Source organism: Mustela lutreola, chromosome 2 (assembly GCF_030435805.1).
Source record: "Mustela lutreola isolate mMusLut2 chromosome 2, mMusLut2.pri, whole genome shotgun sequence".
Classification (NCBI taxonomy): Eukaryota; Metazoa; Chordata; class Mammalia; order Carnivora; family Mustelidae; genus Mustela; species Mustela lutreola.
The window spans coordinates 68742125-68766262 of NC_081291.1; the positions used below are offsets into that span (position 1 = coordinate 68742125).

The following is a 24138-nucleotide window of genomic DNA, read 5'->3' on the forward strand; positions in this document are numbered from 1 at the left end:
CCTTGTCTGCCAGTTTCTGTGGGAGGGGAGTAAGAAGATTGACTGTGATAAGAACCAATCAGCAAAGATGACTTAGTTGGATTCACCAGTTACTTGTCTCCCTTTCCCCAGTGTTTTTCCAGTAGTTCACGGCAGCCCTTTAAACTCCCCTGCAGTTCCTTCGCTCAGGGTTGAGTTCAGTCTTTCTCCCGTATTGTAATATTCTTGGTCCTTATTGCAATAGTTATGAATAGAACCTTCCTTGTCTGTTTATCTTGTCTGATATAATTCTTCTTTTATAAGGACCATGAACCATAAGTATTTTTCCCTGAATTAATAATTCAACAAAATATTTCCAGATTCAGGGGTCAGAAAATTCAATAGAATAACCTAAAGCTTCTGAAATTACAAGGAGAGAGAGAACATCCAGGCTGCATTAGTGCTATAATGAAAATAAACACCAAGAAGAGGAAGAGATAGAGAGATGAGGTGGCTTGCATTGGCTCCCAAAATACTCTGGATGGAAGGTAGACAAGAAGGTGACAACAACAAGAATACGCTTGGATCCTGAAAACAAAATACCACACCAGGTAAAATTACTAAAACAAAACATAAGGATATCTGATTTCCTCAGAGCAATTGTTCTCAAAGCACGGTTTGAAAACAAGCAACCCATGCTGCTTCCTATGCCGCTACCGTCGAGAACCCCTGCTCTGGAGATCAAGAGAGAGGATGGCAGGACAGCAATGTCCTTTGACCAGGGTGGAAAGAAAGAGATGTCATACTCATTTCCCAACCTCATAGCTACCACCAAGAAGCAGCAGAGGTTACAGTGCAAGCACCATTCCTGTCCTTCCACGAGGAGAATGTCAAGACAAAATGACATCATCTACCTCTGGAGCTGTGTGCTGGACATCCCTAAGCTCGGTGTCAGGGATACGTCAAGAGAAAGACAACCCAGGCTTTCAGAGCAAGTCTGAAGAGGTTCAGACTTCAGAAATAAGCTTCTTCCAAAATGTAGGAAAGCATGTTCCCACCTGGAGAAAGTCTCATCATTATCTATTTAAAGCTCAAACCTATGTAATTAGAGGAGGAGAAGCGAAACTTAAATGTCACAACTCCAGGCTTGGTTTCTGAAAGGTCAAAAAAAAAGTTTGCAATTCCACTGCGAATAGTGAGGTAAAAAATTGAAAACTTGTGCTGTTCTGAAGCTCCATGACAGCAAAACTGACAGCTTTGCTTCATAAAACCATCTTGGGAAATTGTAAGCTTGTTTTGACATTCTATCTTGATCGCCTTTAATTTTTTTTTTTTCCTTTCCGTTCCTGCACCTTGACAAGCTTTCAAAAGGAGACACTTAGATTAAAAGGGGAAAAAAATGTCTGAAGCACTTACAATTTCTAATCATTCTTCAAAGAACATGGCATTTTAGCATTCTTGAAGTGTTTTAAATGCTTCCAAAGAGCTTTTCTTCGGAAGTGATTGGGGGGTTGGTGTATGGAGCATGACGATTAAATTAAAAATCTTAAGTGCTCTTTTGGTGTGCTGGAATTTTTAAGTACACCATTTAAGGTCCTTGGTTTCTGCATTTTAAGGAGATTTAAAACTATTTAACCTTTCTTAGTTTACAAGAGCTCAAGTGCACCACAGTGGGTTTTCTTGACTTCAGTTGCTGCAATAGTGGGATAGAAGAGCAATTAATTAGAATAAGACATCAAGAATTCACCAACTGGTGATACAACAGAAGGCAGAAGGCAGTGTGAGCCCACCTGAATCTTTCCAAGGAGCAGGAAATGTGTATATATGTAGGAGTGGTTGTGACTAAATGCTATTAATTTTCTGCCTGTGTAGGAAAACACGAGATGATTTCTTAGGAGCATTTTCAACAACATAATTACGTTAAACCATTAGCATAATGAGTCTAGCTTTCACAAAAAGTGCCCCCTCGCGTGAGTGTGAAGCTTGGATAGGAAAGTATTCACAATAAGGACAACCCATGTCTAATCTCTGGTTGGTGTTGGTCATTCGCCATCCTCCTCTCTCCCTGCCCTGCACCCCCAGGTCTGTGAATGCATCCCCAGTGTGTCTGACACCCAGGGCATGTCTCCGAATCACAGCTCTCAACACCCACATTAACTCCAAACTTCTGAGGCAAAATCAAAATCAAACAGAAACATGACAAACTATCACCCCAAAATGAAGCTCACGGAGAACTCCTGAATGGTCATCTGCCACCTTCCGGGGATTCTAAAAGATATTTTGAACATCTGAACATAATTTAAAAACAAGGGTGAGGGAGTTGGAGACAGAGGAGCTAGAGATGCAAGACCACGATGGAGAGTTTTGGGACTCATATGAACCCCCTGTATCGCCTCCATCAGTTTAAAGCTTTTTCTACGTCATGGTTCTCATTAGCTCTCACCTCCCAAAGACCATCCATGCAAACCTGAACTACTTATCTCAAAAGATCACTATTCACTTAGAAGAAAACACAAGATTAAAAAAAGAGATGCCTGCAGCTGGCTACTTGGAACTCTACACCTTCCTGAGGCTCATTTTCCTTATCTGCAAAGCAGGGATGGAAGCATTAAGAGCAGTAATAAAAAGAAACATGAACTTGTGTTTATTGAGGGCTTTTAACTGCCAGGTATTTTTCTAATTGCTTTGTGTACATTAACTCTTTAATTCTTCAAACAACCTTGCAATATGGGGACTACAATTATTCCCATTTCTCAGAGGAGGAAACCAAGACTTGCAAACAGGTTAGATAACTTGCACACAATCATATTAACAGAGCGTCCAAGTAGCAGCCCAAACTATTAATATTATAAATACCTTAGAGTGTGGTTTTAAGAAACTGATCATAGTCGTAAATCAAAAATAATAGCTAGGTTTGTTAACTAGTTACCATGTGCAGGTGGCTTGGTAACCATTTGTATATAAATAATTGAACTTTAACATACACTAGTTTAAAAAAATACAATAGTTTGCTGGGGGAGGTGTGGGGGGATAACATCATATTCTATTATAACTTATGTTTCATGGTGTGAAAGCTGAAATGACATGGGGTCACTTATGTCAAGAGGGTTTCAAATGGAGTCAGGAGACCATTAAGGACATGGGTATTTGACACATCCTCACCTGCAGAACCATGAACTTTTGTACTGGACCAGACTGCAAATATGGCAAGGACTCAGCTCAAACACCTGCAACCTGGTACACTTAAGGGAAGGCTTAGTGATAGCCTTTGAAACCAGTTATAGTCAATCAAGATCAGCATTGTGCCACCAACACCAATCAAAAATCCTTTGTAAACGATGTATACAAGCATTCCCTTTTTGCTTTAAAGGTCCATGACTTTATTTTTTTTAATGTTCAATTAGCCACTGCATAATATATCATTAGTTTTTGGTATAGTGTTCAACGATTCATTAGTTATGTATAAAACCCAGTGCTCATCACAACACGTGTCCTCCTTCATACCTGACTTTTGCTCCCAAGTGGGACACTATTTGGGTTGCTATCCATATCTCAATGCTTTGATCCCGAATAAATGCTTTTGCTCAATTATTGCCTCCTGACAATTTTAGGTTGACAACATAGTAAGGAAAGTGAAGATTCAAGAGGTTGGTAATTTAAAGAGACAGGGTTGATATTTTCATTGCACCTTCTGACTTCCCAGGTATCCCAGCAATTAATATCATCATCATTAATTTACTGGAAGCCAGAGGGAATAATGACTGTACGGGTTAGGTGGAACCTAGGAAACACAACAGGACATAAACCCATTCAGTACTAACTACCTGCTTTGGACAGCTTCCCGGTACTCCTGGTACTGGATGTGCTGTCACCCCGGGTCAGCACCGTGATGCCCCCAAAACTGGCCGTCTTGGTCATGGTGGGCTTGAGATTGCGGTTGGAGCTATCTGAGTCTGTGCTGCTCCAGGCCCTCTGGTGGTCCGACCACTTGAGCTCATTCTCTGAGCTGCTCTGTCGACTCCCGGATGTTCTCCCTGAGCCGTCCCTGTTGCCCCTGGAGCACCGCCATAGGAAAGATGCACAGGGACAGTGTTACATTCCACGAGTGGTGCGCACACAGAATGGGACCTTTCTCAGAAGAGCCGTCTACACAAGACCCTTCTTGCAACCCTTTCCATTAAGCCTGTTGCCTCACAGTGTCACAGATAGCTCGTTGATGGGCAGACAGATAACATACCACACATAATGTGCATGTTTACAAACAGAAAAACCAAACCTAGAAATGTCACACTACCCCTCTGCCGGTGAAGGAGAAACAAGTAGAAAAAACATGGTATAAAATATAGTTGATAATTTCTCTTGTGGAGGAGAAAAGAGGATAGATTCTCCCAGCCCAAGTCAACAGTGAATCGAGGTTTGGGAACCATTATGATCTTGAATGATTCTAAAGCGACTCCCACTGAATACAGGTTTTGTCTGTCCCTTTAGCATTAAATAATGGACCATGGGAAAACGTGCAAAGAGTCAGCGAAACCATTTATTATCTTCTAACTTGATGAGATGTCTATCTGAATCCATTAAGGTTTTGACAGCACAGAAATTACTCTGTTGACCTAGGGTGAGAGTTTTGCCTAGTGAGTTTAACCTTCATGGGCAGAGGAAAGCGTCTTTTAGTGCTTTTCACATAGAAAAACTTGTGATAATAACAACACCAGTATAAACACTACACTGACATGAAACTTTCCGAGGGGATCATTGGAAATAACAAAACTCCATAGGTGAAAGAACATGTTGGTTCTAAATCCAAATTGAAAAAGTGAATGTATGGGAAGAGATCCAATAGGCAGACGTGATTTCTGAAGACTCCAGAATATCTCTAAGTAGGACACAAAATCACACGTGTTTTATAAAGAAAGTTGATGAAATTTGCATTTTCATTGGTTTCCAATCTGCTTAAAGGGGAACTTAGTGAATATTTTCAAAGCTTTTCCTGCAAGTTGGAAATAAGACATGATTAAAATACTCTAAGATTCTCATGGATTATCAGTAAGTAAAAGGACGTAAATTGTTGGCAATAGTTACAACCCCTAATTTCATTATCACAAAGCAACATGACATGTTTAAGCGTTGATCCTAATCTCACAGATGTGGTCAGTGGCTTTGTTAATAGATATGCTTCTAAAGACAATGATAGGACCGCGAAGATGTGAGGAGTGTGTGCATCTGATTGAAACTCACCAACCAAATTGCAGAAGGCACACAAAATTTTTTGCATTTGTTTCCATTTTACCTAATAAACTTCTCTTTTGTTCTATGAGAACTTGAGAAGCTAAACAGATTCAAGAGATAATAAAAATGAAATGGCTCCTCTGTGATAGGAACTTTGTAAAAATGAAGGGAGGACAGAAAATTCACAAAACAAAAAGCACTCAGCACCCTGCTGTCTTGCATCATTTTTTTTTTAATTTGTTTGTTTGTTTGTTTTTTGTGTTTTACATTCTGTTAGCACCTCAGGGATGGCTAAGATTAGAAGGAGGATCTAAAAACAGATCAGATTGTGAGTAGAAAGTATCACACACTCACGGATGGTCAGGTGGCTTGAGTTCTTAAAACCCTTTGAAATTCAAGAAAGCCAGAGGAGATGGAGTGGATGGGAAAAAACCAGCTTCTTTGAGGGTGCTCCTGCTCCATTCCTGATTGTTTTCCTTTCAAGTTCTAAATTTAACTTTATTCACATTTAATTCTAATTAATTTGACCTATCTTTGCCAAAGCCTGGCACAATCATTATTTAGCAACTGTGAAGGCACCAGGGATGTGACAATAGTCTCACTTGGAACTAATCTGGAATACTGCATATAGGAAAAAACTTAGGGTAGTCCTTAACCTCGATATACAGGATGCCTCAGAAGGAAGCTCTCCATATGCAGGTTGATGATCATGAGCTCTGCTTGGTTTTCCCTTTCCCCATAGGTTTCCATCTCCCTAGCACCTCCATGAAAGGAAAGGCCAGTGTGGCTGAGCCCATCTGCAAAGGAGTGTCTGCCACTTTTCCTGGGTGCAAACTAGTGTCTTGGAGTTTGCAGGCTTTACTCTGGCATTGGATAACTCCTCTAGACTTGTGCTACACCCTTGGCCAATAAGGCAATCTAAGGTTTCCTTAACTTCTTCTACCACTACTCTCTACCATTTCAAATCAATATCCCAAAGTCAAGAGCTGTCAAAATCCCCAAAAGAGGGAACTTTAGTCGCTGCTTTAGTCTTAGCATTAATGAGATTCATAAAAATGCATCTAATACTAATTTATGGATCTCTATTTATACACTGAAACAATATTTTATAATTCTAGCTACTGATTAGTTGCCTTAGCACTGGCAAAGTGAGGTCCAGAATCAAATTTCATATCTATTTGGGTGTAGAATCATAGACCTCATAGGCAAACATAACCACAAGTGCCTTCCTGTCCATTCTAAACCCTGTCTTGGTCCCTTCTACTGGAATCCAAAAAGACAATGGAAATGAGGTGTCTGGTCATCAAGAGGAGTTGGTCCTTGTGTATAATGAGAATTTGTTTCCAGAATAGGAATAGAACAGAACTTTGGGTTCTGTTTCGGTGCTGATTAATATAACTAACAACATTTATTTTCCTTCATGTCTGCACTTTTTTTTTTTTTTTGCCAAGTTATATATGATGTATACTTTGAGTTGCTTTAAGTATTGTATAGATGTCCTTTGTGCTAAGTCATCTTCCTGAGTTTCTGTGCCTGATGACTTGGTGGGTGATGGCACTCATATTTGGAGTGACTGATCTGAGCGGATCCTAGCTCTGGCTAGGGGCCAGATTTGGGGCTATGTAAAACCGATTGGCCTAACGGGGAAGAATCCACATTTCATAAACTTATTGGCTTAAACAAGCCAGAATGTGGTGTGAGTACATGAGTACATTCTTCTTGTTCTTTTCTCAATTTTCAAGGGGGACAATGCAGAGTTACTTTTTTAATGTAAAGTGTGATAATAAATGGTCTGTTGATACAAGGGGAAAGCATTAGACTATGTAGTTCAACCTAGAAATGTGAAAGACATTTTTAAAAAACCTTTTTAGTTCTGCCAAAGTGTAAAGGGAACAAATTAATCCAACTGTTCTAATTATGAGATCTTAAGTTCACATTTACTACAAAAAGATACTTTCTGAGCAACAATCCATTTACTTTCCTTGGTCTTTTCTTAATTCTACGTGGGAAAAATGTTTTGTTTGTTTGTAAATGAGTAAGTTTTCTCTCTCTTACAACAGAGATGAATCCTAATATTCATAAAAGCAATAACATATTAAATATATGCATTGCATATTGAGTACCTTCATAGTGCTGTGTATCCTTTTTGCCTATAATGAATATTAGAGATATATTTAATAGGGTAGTGACATGGTTATGGTCCCTCTGCTTTCAAGGATCTTCCAACTTAGTATAGAACTTAAAATATACAATATTAATATATAATAAACACATATATATCCATTCCCTTTATCTTACACAGATCTTGATTTAAGTAATTCATTATAATTGGAAGCAAATGGCCTATGAGGGCCTGTACCTTCCCTCTGAAATAAAAGCTATGCTTGAAAAACACAATTGAAGTATTATGATGGCCAGTAGTAGCTTTGAAAATCAACTACTCAAATACAGTTACCATTGGTGTCTTTTCCAATATCAGTCATGTATATATATAATTGCAAACTATTAGAGGAATTTTAACTTGATGATGTAATTCACCAAAGTTGACTTGGGAATGTTAAATCAGTATGCTTTCAAAGTTAACCTTTTAGGAGAAAACAAAAATAAAAGCAAAAAAACCTACCCAAAACAGAAAATCAGAGGAGGAACCTGAAATGATTATGTACCAAGCAGTAATTCCCTGGTCCCATATCTCACATTATCTAACATGGCTTTAACACCAGCTCTGTAACCAGCTTTACAGATATAACCAAACATATTTATTTCCATAAACAGATATTTTACACTAATACACTTATATTTAACATTGATTCTGCCACATAATCTGAAAACACAGTTTTAAAAAAGTAAACCATACCAACCGAAAGAGCTGTCTTTTCTTATAGGTCTCATTGCATATGTTACTGTCTTCCAAGAGCCTACTGGAAATGAAAAACATGGTTTTTATGATATAAAACCTAATGACACTAAATGCCCTATGCTAAATGGATGTGTACTCTTCTGCAACAGTACCACTCTTGCAAATCAACCCCGTGTACTATGTTTTATGTGCACGATGTTGCATTTTGCAATAATAAATGAATGACAGCATTATTTTTTCCCCTATCCTAGGATTAAGGCACTGATACTAGATAAAAAGGAAAGGAAGAAGAAATAGAATGGAAAAGGAGAAGATAAATCATTTAATAGACAATTAATTAAATATATTAGCTGTGATTTTCTTTCCTTTGGGCAATATTAAAGTTATCTCTTTTGCGGGGAGGGGCAGAATGAAATATTGACATTCCAGAAACAGGTATCAAAGAAATGTATTTATTTTTAATGGGAATCTATTCAGTTAGATTTTTGCTTTTTGGAAATATCAAGACTTGTTCATATATGCAATGCATGTTTGTCACCAATTATGGTAAAGATGAATATAATTCAGTTTGAATCTAAGGGACACTTAAAGAGTGTTAGCAGTCTTTTTTTGCAAAATCCAAGTAAATGAATAAAATTTGGGCATAAGGCAGGGGAAAATTATTGACCTGATGACTAGGGAATAAGGCTTCCTACTAAACTGAATTATAAACACTCACTTCATCTTTTTAGTTAGGATATAGATCTTTGGAATGCTTCAGCATCATCCCTAGGATGTTAGTGCTCATGGATTCTTAAACTGTAAATAGGGAATATTCACTTAAATCTGTGTGGATTTTTGAGGATGTTTTTGAATGTCTTCTTTAGACACATTTTCTACTTTCATCTATTCTAGAACAGGCTGTTCAATGAGAGGGTTAGCTACTCAAAGATTTCTTACTGCTAATATCAAAGATAGCTTTTTCCCCCCAATCATCTCTAATGCTTGGTTAAAATTTTCTTTAAGTACTGGAATTTAATTAAACAGCCTCCATTTTAATCAGTTTTACAGGGGCACCCATTAAGCCGACACCTGAAATAAAGTTAAGCACCACTTTCTGAAGGGATACCATATTTCCATTCCAACTTGCCCACTCTGATGCACCTTAAATGTAATTAATACAGCTAATATAGAAGTCTTTAATTCCTCTTGAAAAGCTGCAATTAAATCAAGGGAGCATTTGAATATCTATGTCAGTTTAGAAGTATTTCTTTAAGGTATATGTTAAATTTGAAAACCTTTGGCTCATATGCTCAAGACTTTGTATAAGTTGTATAACCCATTCATCACACAACAACTACCCCCCTACTAACTCCCAAGTTAGTAAATTTAGATCAGTTTAGATAGATCTCCAAGTTAGACTAATGGATCGTTTAGAGTGAGAAACTGAAAAAATTATTCCAATTATAGTTTGCACAACTATAGAAAATTGTGGGGCACAAGAAGTGGCTAATGATACCCAATATACAAATACTATAAACAGCCTCATCCATAAGCCAATGAAATTGCAAGTTCATTTATGCTTTGTAATGCCTGGTAAAGGTAGCAGGAATTAGACCTCTGGATGGGCCAGAAGTCAAGACTTTTAAATAATGAAAATGTACAAAAATTATGTTTGGAAGTAACAGAGAAGTATTTCCCCAAATTAAATAGTTTTTAGGCATGCTAAATAACACATATGTGTATGCATATAAGTGTGTGCACATAGATATATGTATTTATTTATACATATATTCAAGCACACACTTATATATGGGATATATACCTATGAGTATACAGGACACACATGACAGACTTTGTTCCTCTACAGACATGAAAAAGCAAATTGCATTTTACCTGTTATCCACAAAAAGGCTTTCCTGGGAGCAAACTGACTGAAAAATAAAAAAAAAAAAGGCATTGTATCAGATGTTCTGGATGTGCTGAGGGATCCCAAATCCTTGCCTGCTTTTAAAACTACTTTTCCCCTCCAAGAGGAAAAGAATTAAGAGAAATATGCACTATGTTTTGAAAAATGGAAATAAAAAAGGAAAAAAAATGGTTAGAGTTAGACGTGTACACCATTCTCTTTCTCTTTTAGCACACAAGTACTTTTCCAGTGGGACATCTCCAGGTTACGGCTAGATTTAGCCCATTCAGCGTCAAGGTCAGAAAGAGAGAGATGTGAATGAAACTGTCTGAGAATCAGAGAAGCGTGTGACCATCGGATCCTGAGCTAGCTGTTTCTTCTGGAGCTGCAGAGATATAGTTCCCAACAGCCGGAAGACTGGTTCAAATCAAGGCAGAGCATGTGCTCTTAGCATGATCCACCTAAGGATGGGAGAGTCATAGAACCACAACCCTACAGTTATTACCTGGCAATGATAGACGCTCTTGACATAAACAGATTGACTGCAAGACTCTTAAAATTAAAGAGATGCCATCAATCAATTTGCAGAGGGCAGGCACACAGAAGTCAAGTGAGAACAAAATGAAGCTAATCAGAAAAAAGAGTAAAACCTATCTAATGTTTTGTTTTGTTTTTCACACAGAAAAACAATGACTCTACTTAGCTTCTATTCCCCTAGCTATTAATTCCCCACTATCTTGTGTTTAGAACACATATAGGGAAGAGAAAATTCCATTACTATTACAAGCTGGGGAAAGGCTAATCAAATTAAGTTTTAGCAAGGAGAAAAAGAGATGTCTAAACAAAATATGGTGAGATGGCTCTCTAACATAGTGACTGTGTTTAGGAATTAACAAAAACTGTTTTCAAAGTACTGAGTTTCTAACCATAAATACACATGCCATATTATATGTGTAGATTTTATAAATGATGAATAAATGACCTGCTAAATGGTAAATTGAGACCTAACAGGTCCATTTTAAGAGAAAATAAAACCAAAGTAAATAAGGACCTTTCAATATTGAATTTTTAAAAGATTAGCTAATGTAACCGCTACCCAGAGAGGCAAGCAGGATATTGGTTTCTCCATACATTTTGTTGGAGAAATCATTTCCTTCCACTAAACCAAAGGGTTAGCTTCGGGCCTAATGTGTTTTCCTCAGTGATTTGAACGTTTCAGAGGGCATCTCTAGAACCATTTTTATTTTAACCTTTGTGCATTTAATATGCATCCTGAGTATTAAGTGGACAAACATCATATTTAACAATAACAACAAAAAGCCAATTAAGAAACACCCTTTTCAGAAAGTTTCTTCTTTTGACATTTGTATTTATAAATAAATACACTTTATGTACCACTGATATTATTCCTGTGAAGACATCTTTATAGTAAGTGAAATATCCCACTATCTTCATTTCCTTTAGTTTGGTTTTACTCTTGGTTTGAGGCAAGCCATGGAATTAATTGTCTCAGGTGTACATTATGAGCTCGATACTTTGTTACTGCTCTGCTCTTGTAATGGGAAAGAAGTCAATGATGCTTATAATGTTCTGGCTGGGTTGTGGAATTACTGAAACTCTACTACTTGTTTGGAAGAGTTGATCAAAGACTGACCTCTTCAGACTCATTAATCCAATAGTATTTTGGGGAAAGCTAGGCTGCCATAACTCTCTGAATGAAAAATAAGGGACCTGCAAGTCAAAGATAACTTTCCCAAAAACATATCTCAAGAGTATTTTTCAATTTTTGTGCAAAAGTTCTAAAGATTTATCTCATGATCCTTACAACACAGTTTCATAAATAAAGCAGATATGGTTATGGGTTGTGATTCAATAGTGGGTGAAAATAAACTTTAAAGAAGTTATTAATATAACTTGCAAATTTTAATAGCAGAGAAAGATAAAAGTGTCACAGTAATTAAGTGCAGTATTCAAAGCTGTCAGGTATATGCATTCTCAGATATAAAGGACTCTTTTTTTCTTTCTTTTAAGGAGAAAATGGTTTTGCCTAATGGGATACAGAATTCTCTCCCACACCCCACCCCCAATCCACGTGACATCACATGCCCCTCTCAAGGGTTGTCACAGAAGGTGGATCCCAGTGCATGCTGGGGAGACCATGGATGAACTCCTCCCAGAATCCCTATTTACACATAAATATCTTTCAGAAACCATCCTTCAGGCAAAACACGTCTTTCTCAAATATATTGCTTTAGCAACGTAACCTTGCCAAAGCCAGCAACATTGCATTGAATTAATCATAAAATAAGACAAAATTCTTGTTAAAGGAAACAAGAGTTATAGTTCAAATATTTCCGACTACAAAAATACACTCATTTTTTATTTGAGAACTAAATTGTTGTGTGCCTTGACTTAATGACAACTTCATTCTCAAATAATAAATGTGCCTTATCTCAGGCTACTGTATTGAGATTATTTTTCTAGAAAATCCCCATATAATCTGCATATTTTGATTGTGGACCTAAGTAAAAAACTACACATGCATGCGCGCGCACACACACACACACACACACCTTAGACACCAAGATACATAAGTAAAATATCCAAGAGCACCACTGATTTTAAAATAAATTTTGATTTTGCTTATGCGTAAGTACTGGTAATTATTTCTCTATAACTATTGTAACTTCAAGTATAATAATAAAAAAAAACCCTCTACGTAAATATGTCACCATTTGAACCTGTTTGAATGACTCCACTCCTTAAATAATAATTGGCAAGGGAAGCAGCTTTTACTACCTCGGTTTTTAAATTATGAAGACACTAAATTAAAGGTCAGCAAAAAAGACATTACATGCCTGTAACTTAGTTTCCTTATGCTGGATTCTTTGCATCAGTTTTATAATTGACTTACTATACTTGATTTCTTACTGTACGTACCTCAACAATGTGGGAAGTCCTAATGGTCATTTGGGAATCTGGAATTGTACAGATGAAGATGCCCTAAAGTGTACTCTCTTTATGTAAGTGGAAAGCAAGATGTGTTGCTCTATGTACTCAAGGAAGTTCACATTGCTATGTTATGTCCCTGCATTTGCATTAATAGAAGATTCAGTAATATCCTGCTAACACATCATGGCCCCTAATGATTCCTCCCTCTCAGTATCCACAACCAAGGTGTTTTGTAGTACCTCCCCAGTATACCAGTTTGGTCTGTGTGTCCAAACGAACATAGCAAGAAGGAAGGTATGTCAGCTCCAAGATGAGGTTACAAAAGCCTGTAGCTTCCATCTTGGGCTCTCTTTCTTTCTCTTGGGTCACTTGCTCTGGGAAAGCTAGTTGCCAGGTGACAAAGATGCTCAGGAGCCTCGGGAGAGGCCCACAGAGTGGGAACTTAGATCTCCCATAGCCCGCTAGCAACCGAGGCCTGCCAAAACACATGCAGGTGAGTTTGGAAGCAGGCAACTGCTCTATTGAAACTTCAGACAACTGAAGCCCCAGCTGATGGCTTGACCGTAACCTCACAAAAGACCGTGAGCCAGAACTGGCCAGCTAAGCCACCCTCCGCTTCCTGATCCCCAGAAACTGTGAGGTAACAAACATTTTATGTATCTGTTTTAAGTTGTCAAATCTGGAGATCTGGAATTAATAACAAAACTCAGGGAACACCAGCCTAATGACTGCATTGTTCCTGCAGAGCGGCAGTGCTCTGGACTGGACATCTTTTTTCCCCCTCTGAGAAGGTGGCTTTTAGCCTTGTAAAAGCATCAAAAACTTGTAAAGCTATGATTAAAAAAATCAAGATCTTTACCTTAAAAAATGTACCTACACTCATGTACATAATATTTTGTAGATGATGTTGAGGAATTTGTTTAATCTCTGAAGACTTTGAATGAGTTTACTCTGAGTACAGGGTGCCAATTAAAAAAACCCAGCCCCAGGAGATCAGGGGGAAAAGTAGGGCCAGAAACAGGCAGGTGTCTCACTTGAATTAATAACACCAGAAATGCTGGCCACAAAAGAGTTCATCACAGCAACTCACACTATTCTACCTCTGCAGGGGGAAGAAGCCACAGCCTTCCGAAGAAGGTTGCCAAATGATGCCATCAGCTGGAAAGGCCATGACAATAGCTTGGCATTTAAGTTTTCCCATGCTTCCGTCTGCTTTTGCTTTTTTTTTTTTTTTTAGCAAGCTCCACACCCAGCATGGAACTGCATTAAGGGCTCAAATTCAGGGCCCTGAGATCAAGACCTGAGTTGAGATCAAGAGCCAAATGCTCAACCAAACCAACTCATCTGCTTTCACTGTCTTAAAGAATGTTAATTCAGCAGTTAGCTAGGGATGCTTGAAACAATAGCTTGCCTCTAATCTTTATTCTGGGACCCAGGTTCCTTGCTGTTGTTCTCCTTAATAGGGCTGTTGGGAAATGCGATGTGTACAGGGAGTCATGCTGACTCCTCCATGTCTGGGATGACCTCTCTGTGCACATGAAGGGTGGGAGCAGCACAGGAAGCCTCCTCCTCACAGGCAAGCATCAAGGATGCTTTTCCTGCAATCTAGCCCTTGAGTGTCTACAATGTGGCCCTGCTTTGCGGGGTGGGGGGGGCATAATGTTTGTCTATTATCTAAGTGATTAGTATTTGCTTTTCAACACAACTCATTTATATATTTTATGACTTGCCAGAATGAAAATCAGAGGGAAATTGTGTATGTGTATGTGTGTGTGTAAGGCAGGGGGAAGGATAGATGGGGAGAGAGAAAGAAAGAAAAAGCATAACAAATAAACTGACCTTCAGAAAACTCTCTCCATGAAGCTCATTGGACAGTAACATGCTGTCTCCCAGTCCACTCAGGACACCCCTAAACTATCATGGTACAACAGAGCCTCTCTTTACTTCGTCCTTTTATCCAGGAAACACAATTAAAGCCTACCAGGTGTCAGACTATGCTTTGCACCACCAATAACTATGACCATAAGAAAAACCTAAGTAGCCCACATATCCATAGAATTTTCTAGAACTGCATGTGGACAGTATCCCTCAACAGCTTCCTCTCTCAGACTCTGCCAACTCCAGAGCTCTGAGCCAGGTCCTTCAATCATTAAAGTTTTATTTCATTGTATCTAAGAAAGGCAACGAGAATCTAGAAGAGATAACAGAAATCTGTATCAACATGAAAGAAACGCACTGTTGGTGGAATTCTGATTTCCTCTGCAGCTTTATACTGAAGGATCCAGCAGGAGCTGGAGGACCTGGGAAACTGTCTTGGGCCTGAAACCACCAAGGGCAGAAGGCCTTGTCCATGCTAAACAGTGGAGTCTAGGTCTCTAGTCTAGCCTGGGAATGACCTCCAGACCAAATCACAGTGGGAGGTAGGACGGCCTACCTAACCCAGCAAAGCCACAGAAGATCTGCACAGAGGAGCTCCCACCTCTACTTTCGCAAAGGTAAGGCTGCCAAATGATTTCATGGAATAGAGAAGCTGTGCACTGGCTTGCCCTTTTCGCTTTCCTGCATTTAAATTCAGCTGTTTTAAATCACTTTTTCATTCTTATTTAGTTTAAGAGCATTTTATTTTGGCCACAGTGGGTAAGAGGACAGAAAAATCCCCCACCACATTTTCTTCACTGGGATTTGAACAAAAGAAATCATTTCATGATTATCTCCTTGTGATAAACTGCTCACAGACCTAATTTGATCTGAAGCTGAGGGGGAAGAAGATGAGTATTACCATTTAACTTTGATATAATAAAATGCTTGTGCTTGCTAAGAATGCAGAAAATTCCATGTTTATGTATGTGATTAACAGAGCCTCTTTCTTCTTTATGTGTCTTTCTTCTGCACAATGTTAGTGTTACAAAGACAACACTTGGCTGTCTGCGGGCTAATGTGGATGTGAAAGCATTTTTTTTCAAATCAGGCGACCTTGCTGAGGACTTACGGTCTGTTTTACTGGGCCCTGATGGATCACACCTCTATTCCCCCTGAGGTCATATCCTAGGAAGGCACACAACCCCTGGCTCCTTTTCCATCACTTCCCTGAACCAGGTGCTCTTCCAGAAACACCTCTGGTGTGCTCGGTTCGATTTGTCCCTGGCTCCAGCTTCCTGAGTCCTGCCAGCTTGCTGTCTGGGGAAGGACGGCACTAAAGAGGCAATTAAAACAACTACTCACATCGTGTGCAAATATTCTCTCCCTCACTCTCTGATATTCCTCTTCTCTCTCTTCAATTGATTTACTTCGTCTGTCATCTCTAAATGGATGCATTCTGTTTTGCTGAACAGAAAAAAGAAATCAGTACGGTTATCCAAGTTGAGCTGTTGGAAATCTGCAGTTAAGCAACTGTCAGCCGAGAATAATAAATGTTCACTTAAATAAATGGAGCATGAAGAGTCTCATTCCCTCTGGTCCCTAAGGAGGCTGTGCGGGTGTGTGTGGTGCGCAGTGTCTGTGCCTGACATGCAATGGCAGGTGTGTGCTGCTCCCTCTACCTTCCCCACTGGATGCCGGCAGTACAGCTGTTTCCATAACGAAAGCACCTGGATGTGCCTCAGGTGTTCCGCCAGTTCAGCTATGACGTGGGTCACAGTGATAGACTCTGTCTCCTTTGCTAACCCGTGTGCTTTGGAGTCCTTAGACAAAGGCAGAATGTTGAGGAAGTGGCTAATTCAAAGTGGCTAAGGGAAGACATGGCTCTGAAAACCTGGCCACTAGACACACAGAACAAGGGAACAGAGAAAATAATGGGCAGAAAGGAAATAGTGGACATGACGTCTCCACGTCCTAATTTGTGTTTCTTCTTTCCTCCATGACTGACTTGATCCTGTGCTCTGTGTTTTTGCTTGGAAAGTAGAAACTAAGTTTGAAAAGCCTGTTGGTTGAGTAGGGTCAATTCCAAGGGACCTAAGTAACAATCCAAAGAACCCAGCATGAGGACTGTTCTTCAGTCTCGCATCTGCACTGCTGCCTGCATCTCAATGACCCTCCCATCGTCTTCTTGCCATTCCTCACAAAATTCTCTGCATTAACCACGTTCATCCATCCATTCAACAAACGCCCACTAAGTACACAACACAGGCATGTGGCTCAAAGTCAATGGGAGCTACTGGTCGCTTGATGGTGGTGGCAGTGGGGGTAGGAAGAAACGAGATACAGATGATGAACAGGTTTAAAAAAAAAAAAGTACATCGGAGATGCATGTACTGGCTTCCAGTGACTCACTGAGAGTCATTAAAATAATAACTTGAGTGAGGTGCCTATTGTCTTACCTTTAAGAATTCTAAAGCAAAGTCTATTTTCAAAAATCTATTTTGATTGTCAGAGACACAAAGTGTAATTGTAATGGCATTGTATAACTCCCTGCTGTTCTAATTATTGTTGAACCTTTGTTTCTTTTGCCATTCATTAAGTTTTCTTCCTCATCACTCTGGATCCCACTCCCCGCCCCCAATCTGGAGAAGAGGTTGAGCAGGGTCTCTCTACCCTTGCCCAGGAACCATGAATAAGGCTCTCTAGGACAACGTAAATGTTTTGTCACAAGCATAATACACAAAAAGGAGAAAGTTCCACTACAGTTCATGCAAAACAAGCACACAGTTTACACGGACGTAGAACATGGGAAGGAGGAGGGGGAAGACTAAAACATGAACTCGATTCTTTTCTGTGAAGACTTATTTTAGGAGAGTTGCAAAATCCACCTGTCCTCACCATAACAAGGTTTGTTCTTTACAGCTACACCAGTTGGTCATCGGTCCGTACTGAGAATCCAGCTCAATGTGTGCACAACTGAAGGACAAAGCTGTAGGAGTGGAAGGACTGCCATAGTTACACAGACATCTGGAAATGCGATGACAAAGCTTTTCCCGACAGCTCCGGCCGGTGGCATCCCAACCCCGCCCAACACATGCAGCAGGAACTGCGCCAAGCACCACCCATGCAGCCCAACACAGAGCCATGGCTGAAGCAATCAGGACACGTTCTCTTGGCTACCCAATGAATGCCAAAGGGGGAGGCAAGGGGGCAAAGAGGTTGGAAAGAGACAGTCAGTATCAGAAGCCAGGGGGAGCTGGGGGAGGGAGAAGGGGACAACAGAACGACAAGAACATAAGTCAGCCCACCTTCGAAAACAACAATGTCAGCCACTCTCAAACTTGAGAACCAACCTGATTGTCTTCTTTATCAATACTAGAGTTATCTCGCTTCAAGATAAACCGCTTCTGGGATTCTTCACCTTTTTCATCTTTTAAATGTTCACAAAACCTTTGCTCTGGTCTGCCAGCAAAGTAAAACACATCAATAAAAAAGTTTTCGCTCCTGTTTAAAGTTATTTTCTTAGTGCTGTTTTCTCCCCCACAGTGGCATTCAACTTAAAACAAAACAAAGCAAAACAAAACAAAAAAGTAACATGTGGTTTTGATGCTAGAATTGCCGGCATTATACAGGTAGGTAATCATGTGTCACTTGACAGGTCTTGTTAGAATACCTTTTGTTGTTTGGAATTCAGAGTCTTGTTTGCCGAATGCTTCTCACCATGGCTGAAGTTTAAAAAACATTTTAAAGGCCTGAACATGAATAGCGTATAGATGTTTTCTTTCATTATTTTGAACTCCATCACTCCTGAATTCAATCAGGTTCACAGGCACATGTCAAACAAATGCACATGTGGAGAACTTGGGCAGACCATATTAATTCACCAATGTCTGCAGACTATGAGGACGGCTCCTGTCATATCGTGCCTCTCAAGAGCCATCAGAATCCATAGTGAGAGATGGTCATCTATTAATTCCTTCCATCTTTCTCAGTGACAAATGCCCTGGAATCTGGCTCCAGTAGACTCTGACATCCTTGACCATGTCTTGTAAATCAGTTCAGTAATTGGGGAAACTGGACACATTTAGTTTAAACAACGTAATGGCTGATTAGCATGGGGAAAATGCTCCAAGCAGTTACACACTATTGATTAGTCAATTGATTTTTTTAGGTCCTCTTAATCATTTTGTATTATTACTGGAAAGAGCTCCATGTTCTTGTTAATTTCCCACACTCGTCACTGCATGCCACAGAACTCAATGAATGGCTTGGGCATGGGTTCATCCCCAGAGGAAGTGCTAAAATGTTTGCCCCAGGTTTAGAAGAAGTTGTAATTAATGACTCTCATTAAAGCGTTTCTGTCATGTCTGATGTATTACTTCTGAAGCCCAGTGGGTTTTCTATCTCTACTGGGTTCATTATGCATTCTGTTATTGGAAAGCTACTTCACAGCGTCTGTTGTTTAATATGGGTGACCAGTAATTAAGGGAAACTCATAGTTTCCTTCAAGCTCCCAAATAAGCAAACGGCATGTTGAAAACAAAGGAGTCCTTTAAGTGTATAGCTGAAATCCTGACGCGTCGCATCCTTTTCTCAAATACATATACACAAGATTATACTGATATTGGTGAGCAGACATTAACAGAAAATTGGAATAATACCAGTTACCGCTTCCAGAACTGTGTATAATTTTTGCAAAATGGTATCATTGTCTTACTCAATCCTTAACAATAGAACGCCGATGTAGGAGGAGCAAATATTTCATGCCTCTTTTACAGATCAAGAAAACATCCCTCCATGAACCTTTTGACTCCCAAGTTTATAGATTTTCCCAGCAAGCCACAGGCATCAAACAGCCTATTCATATCCTTGCCGAGACGTGATTCGGTCTCTCTGCTTCCAAAGCACACAGCAGGCCAGAGGCCCTCCAGCCTCACAATGAAGAACAAAAACCCCACATGACATCATCCGAAAGATCAATGGAGATGTTTTCCACCAAAATTAAAATGTAAAATATGATACAACAAACAATTCGCAAGTGCAAATATGACATTTGAAAATCAAAACACTACAGGAACAAAGTAGACTCGCACTTTACAGCAAAAAGGCCATTTCCAGTGGAGAAACTAAACGTGTTTCATGTGTCACACGCCCACAGCACACTTCTTATTCCACTGGATAGTCTTATGTTAGTGAGTGCTGGCAGGCCACTGTAAAAGATAACAATTCTCCAGGAATTTTTTAAAACCTCCTGACGTTTTCCACCAATACTTAGATGTTACATTTTTTTTTTAATGTAGCGGGTGAAATGGAGATACCAGCTTAAATATAAATGGTAACTGCCTCAATGCTAAGTAAGGCTCTTGGAATGTACTGAAACTCCATAGTCTGGTGAATTCTAGTAGATAAAATGCTTTGCTTGCTGAGAAGTCTATGGATCTATTTCTTATAATTGTTGCTCGTCATCTGTAGCTGTTCATTTATACATAAAGTGATCTGGAAATCTGAACTTTTTGATTCACGAGCAGAAGGTGAATTTGCTTTAGACTAACTTCCTCTTTAAGAAGAAAACTGCTTTGAGATTTCAACATACTAACCAGGGTGTGAATGTGAGCTCCATATTGATAGAGACCTTGGTTTTTAAATACTTAATTCTTAGTGCCTAGAACGGTGCCTGGAATATGGGAAGCATTTGGTTGAATAAATAAATTAATCAATGTATGAATGAATGAAATTTTAATAGAGATGTTTAGGAATCACTGTATTTTAGGAATGGGTCAAAGAGTTACTGACTAAGATATGCAGTCATAAATATTTAAATTATAAAACAACAAGAAAGAGTTTGGTTAATAGAATCAGAAATTCAAATTTAGAACATGAGGAAGGTCTTTAAAAATCAAATTAATGCTTTGGTTCAAGTTGACAAGAAAGATTCGTGTTACTTTAAAAAAGTTTTTAAAATTTGAGAGCATTATGTGAAAAGAGGTAGAAATGAGAATCTCAGTTTTTTGTGTTTTTTTGTTTTGTTTTGTTTTGTTTTGCTTTGTTTTTTTAGTTTTGGAACTTCTCAATTTAAAGTGTTATAACTACAAGAGCTGTTCAAACATTATTTTTGAAATTTCATTTGCATTTCTTTATTGTGCTGGCTTATTTGTTTTTCATAGCAGGACATATTTAAGAAAAATACATCTATCTCATAAGAAAAGAATACTCAAAGGAACTTGTCCTAATCAATAATGTAAATGTGATTCAGAGCAAAAGTATTTTTTGTTCTGATACATATTATGCAAAATGCATTCTCCATAACAGCTTTTCAAAAATATCTTGTTTAAATTTTTTTTTCAAACTTTAGAACCTAAGAGTTGAAAGTAATAGTCCCTTCATGATTTCCCGAAAATATTTTAAGTGAATACAAAATAACCATTTAAAGTTTGTGTAAAAGGGGAAAACAACAAAAACTAGTAAGATTGTTCCAAGTTGATTTTATCGAGAGTTATCTATTACTCTAGAGCTAAAGGGCAATTTGCAGTTTAACTCATGCAAACTAAAGTATACAAATGAAGTATTGCGTGTGATTGAACTACAAATTACTGGTAATGCACCATTATATTAGAGCTTTTAAAAAGCCTTTTCACCAGGAATTTAACATCATAGCAATGTTATTTCTTAGTCATAAAATGAATGGAGCTAAAGTAATATATTATGGACCTTTATTTAAAATGGGAATGAATAACTTTCAGTGTATCAAAATGAGGATGTAACTCTAAGACAAACTCCTCCAAGGTGCAAAATGTCATGGTGTTAATTCAATTAATGATAACTAGAGTTGACTACATACACATCTCATAGTCATGCATGACATGTCTGATTGCTTTTTCCTGATAGACTTTATTCCATGAGGTAGTATTTCTAGCTTTCTCTCTATCAGCATCAAGAAGCAGAGAAAAGAGATTTAATGTTTCTTCTTGATGAAAGATAGTTTCTTCTTCTGAAGGCACAATTTTTAGTAGGTATTTCTTGTAAAACTCATCATTCGTGTGTTGTGAACAGTACTGGCATTTCCAGTCAGTGTCTTGGTATCTCCAGTCAAACCTCTGAAAAATCGGAATTACATCCTCATTGTTCCTCATTAGACTCAGCTCAAGGAACTGAGAGGCAGTGTGGCTAAGTGAAACCCTGAGTAATGCATTCAAACTCTCTCTTATAGTTAATCTGTTACAATCTTAAGGGTTTTTTTGCTCCCTTGGAGTTTAAAATAAATGAACACTCCTTATTATTATAAAAATCTTTTTTCATCTAGAAATATTATCACCACCAGTTTCTTGAGACCAAATTTATTAGTTTTCTTCCAAATAGTTAAGCCTAATCCCCCCATCTCCCCATATATACACAGATGAAATTTTCAATTCTACTAAATATGGACAGGCTCAAGTGGAAGCCTTTGAATTTCAGGTCGAATAACTGAAAGACAGTCATCAATATCCATAAACATCTTAAATAAAGGTTTCTGTGCACAATAGGATAAAGTATTTTGATGGTGTAAGACATCTATCAAAAATATTTTAATAGTCAAACATATTAGGCTATCCTAAGAAGCACTGTTTCCTTAGCACTTTTAAGTTTTTAATTAAAATATTTATAACTGGGGCGCCTGGGTGGCTCAGTGGGTTAAAGCCTCTGCCTTCGGCTCAGGTCGTGATCCCAGGGTCCAGGGATCGAGCCCCACATCGGGCTCTCTGCTCTGCAGGGAGCCTGCTACCTCCTCTCTCTCTGCCTGCCTTCTGCCTACTTGTGATCTCTGTCTGTCAAATAAATAAATAAAATCTTTAAAAAAGAATATTTATAACTGATGTCTTTTATTAAAAAAAAAAATAAAGTCCTACATTCTTCTTCAAGTATTTTGCAACTTCCCCTACAATTTGGTCATTTTATATCATTTCATTGTCTCTTAAATGAGACCATATCTTACAAAGCCCATATATGCAGAGCTATGTATCCAACTTCCTTTATTAGCATCTTTCAAACTCACATTCTTAATTTTCCAGCCTTTGAAAAATTCATCTTATTCTTCTCTGTCTCGATTGTACCATGCACATAACAGAGACATGCAAGCTAACATGGGACTTGACCTTGACCCTCCTTTAATATAAGGCTATTCATGAGCAACAACAAAATTAAGCATAATACTCAAAGGCAACAACATTCTATAAGGCATCTCCTCTTATTGGTGCCAGCACCCTGAAAGCAGACTATGTGCAGTAAGAGCCTTGAAAGTGTCAGTCTACTTTGACAAAGAGATTCCACTTCCAAGAATGAAGCCAAAGAAAATAGTAACAAAAGGATATATATGGTGTCATCTTTCAAGAAAGCAAAACAGTGGAAATCCATGGCGGTCTGATTAAGTAGCTTAAAATAGCTCCATATACAATATGCTTTTTTTGTATAATGTTTTGTAAAATTTGTAAAATGATATCCAAGGCTACTGACTAACAGAAAAGTGAGATCTAAAAGGATATATTGTAAACACATTTATGTTGAAAGTATCATGATTAATAAGAAAAATGACAATAGTTTTCTCTGGATAGTGAAGTAATGGACAACTTTAACTTCTAGCTTCTTATATATTTTGATTATTATAATAAATAGCATTTTATAACAACATAATAAATGCTATTGGTTTAGAAATATATGAAACCAATTCAACAACCTAAAAGGGGCTTGTATATAATCATTGAATTGTGGACAATTAAAATATTCTTATCTTGGGGCGCCCGGGTGGCTCAGTGGGTTAAAGCCTCTGCCTTCGGCTCAGGTCATGATCTCAGGGTCCTGGGATCGAGTCCAGCACTGGGTTCTCTGCTCAGCAGGGAGCCTTCTTCCTCCTCTCTCTCTGCCTGCCTCTGCCTACCTGTGATCTCTATCTGTCAAATAAATAAATAAAATCTTTAAAATAAATAAATACATACATACATAAATAAAATATTCTTATCTTTTGAATATTTTCTTTCATGTTCTTTATTATTTTATGATCTAAAGTGGATATTTGGTTGTTTATTTTGTCAAAAAAATTATCCTTTTTATTGCTATGTCCTTGTAGATCAAAATGTATACAGACTTGCATTTACTAATGATACTCTAATGATAATAACTAAGTAACAGTGTTTAATCTCAAGACTTTTTTGTCCTCTTTAAAGGGAGATTCCAAATAACAATGATACAGAAAAAAGATAAGAAGGATGAGGGGGGAAAAAAAAGATAAATTATGAAATTTGAAAAAGAGAAAGAAATCCTATGCATTCAGACCTAGAAGGTTATATTCTGTGTTTGTGAATTTGGCTATTTTTGAGCAGTACTGAGCATGATATTGCCAACAATACCAAAGAGGTACACACAT

The 24138-nt window shown here is 38.3% G+C and overlaps 1 protein-coding gene across 19 annotated transcripts in view; it reads right to left on the minus strand.

The window, feature by feature from the left end:
- Positions 1 to 24138, minus strand: part of ARPP21 (cAMP regulated phosphoprotein 21) — a 154732-nt gene that overhangs the window by 68922 nt on the left and 61672 nt on the right. For 7 of the 19 annotated variants that reach the window (XM_059162152.1, XM_059162166.1, XM_059162151.1 and 4 more), the window contains exons 10-14: positions 18098 to 18206; positions 16110 to 16211; positions 9923 to 9960; positions 8049 to 8108; positions 3780 to 4012 (exon numbers count right to left, since the gene is read on the minus strand). In XM_059162152.1, the coding sequence (XP_059018135.1) occupies positions 3780 to 4012; positions 8049 to 8108; positions 9923 to 9960; positions 16110 to 16211; positions 18098 to 18206 (542 nt within the window). The remainder of the gene's footprint in view (positions 1 to 3779; positions 4013 to 8048; positions 8109 to 9922; positions 9961 to 16109; positions 16212 to 18097; positions 18207 to 24138) is intronic. The other 12 variants (XM_059162168.1, XM_059162158.1, XM_059162159.1 and 9 more) reach the window with 11 other exon arrangements.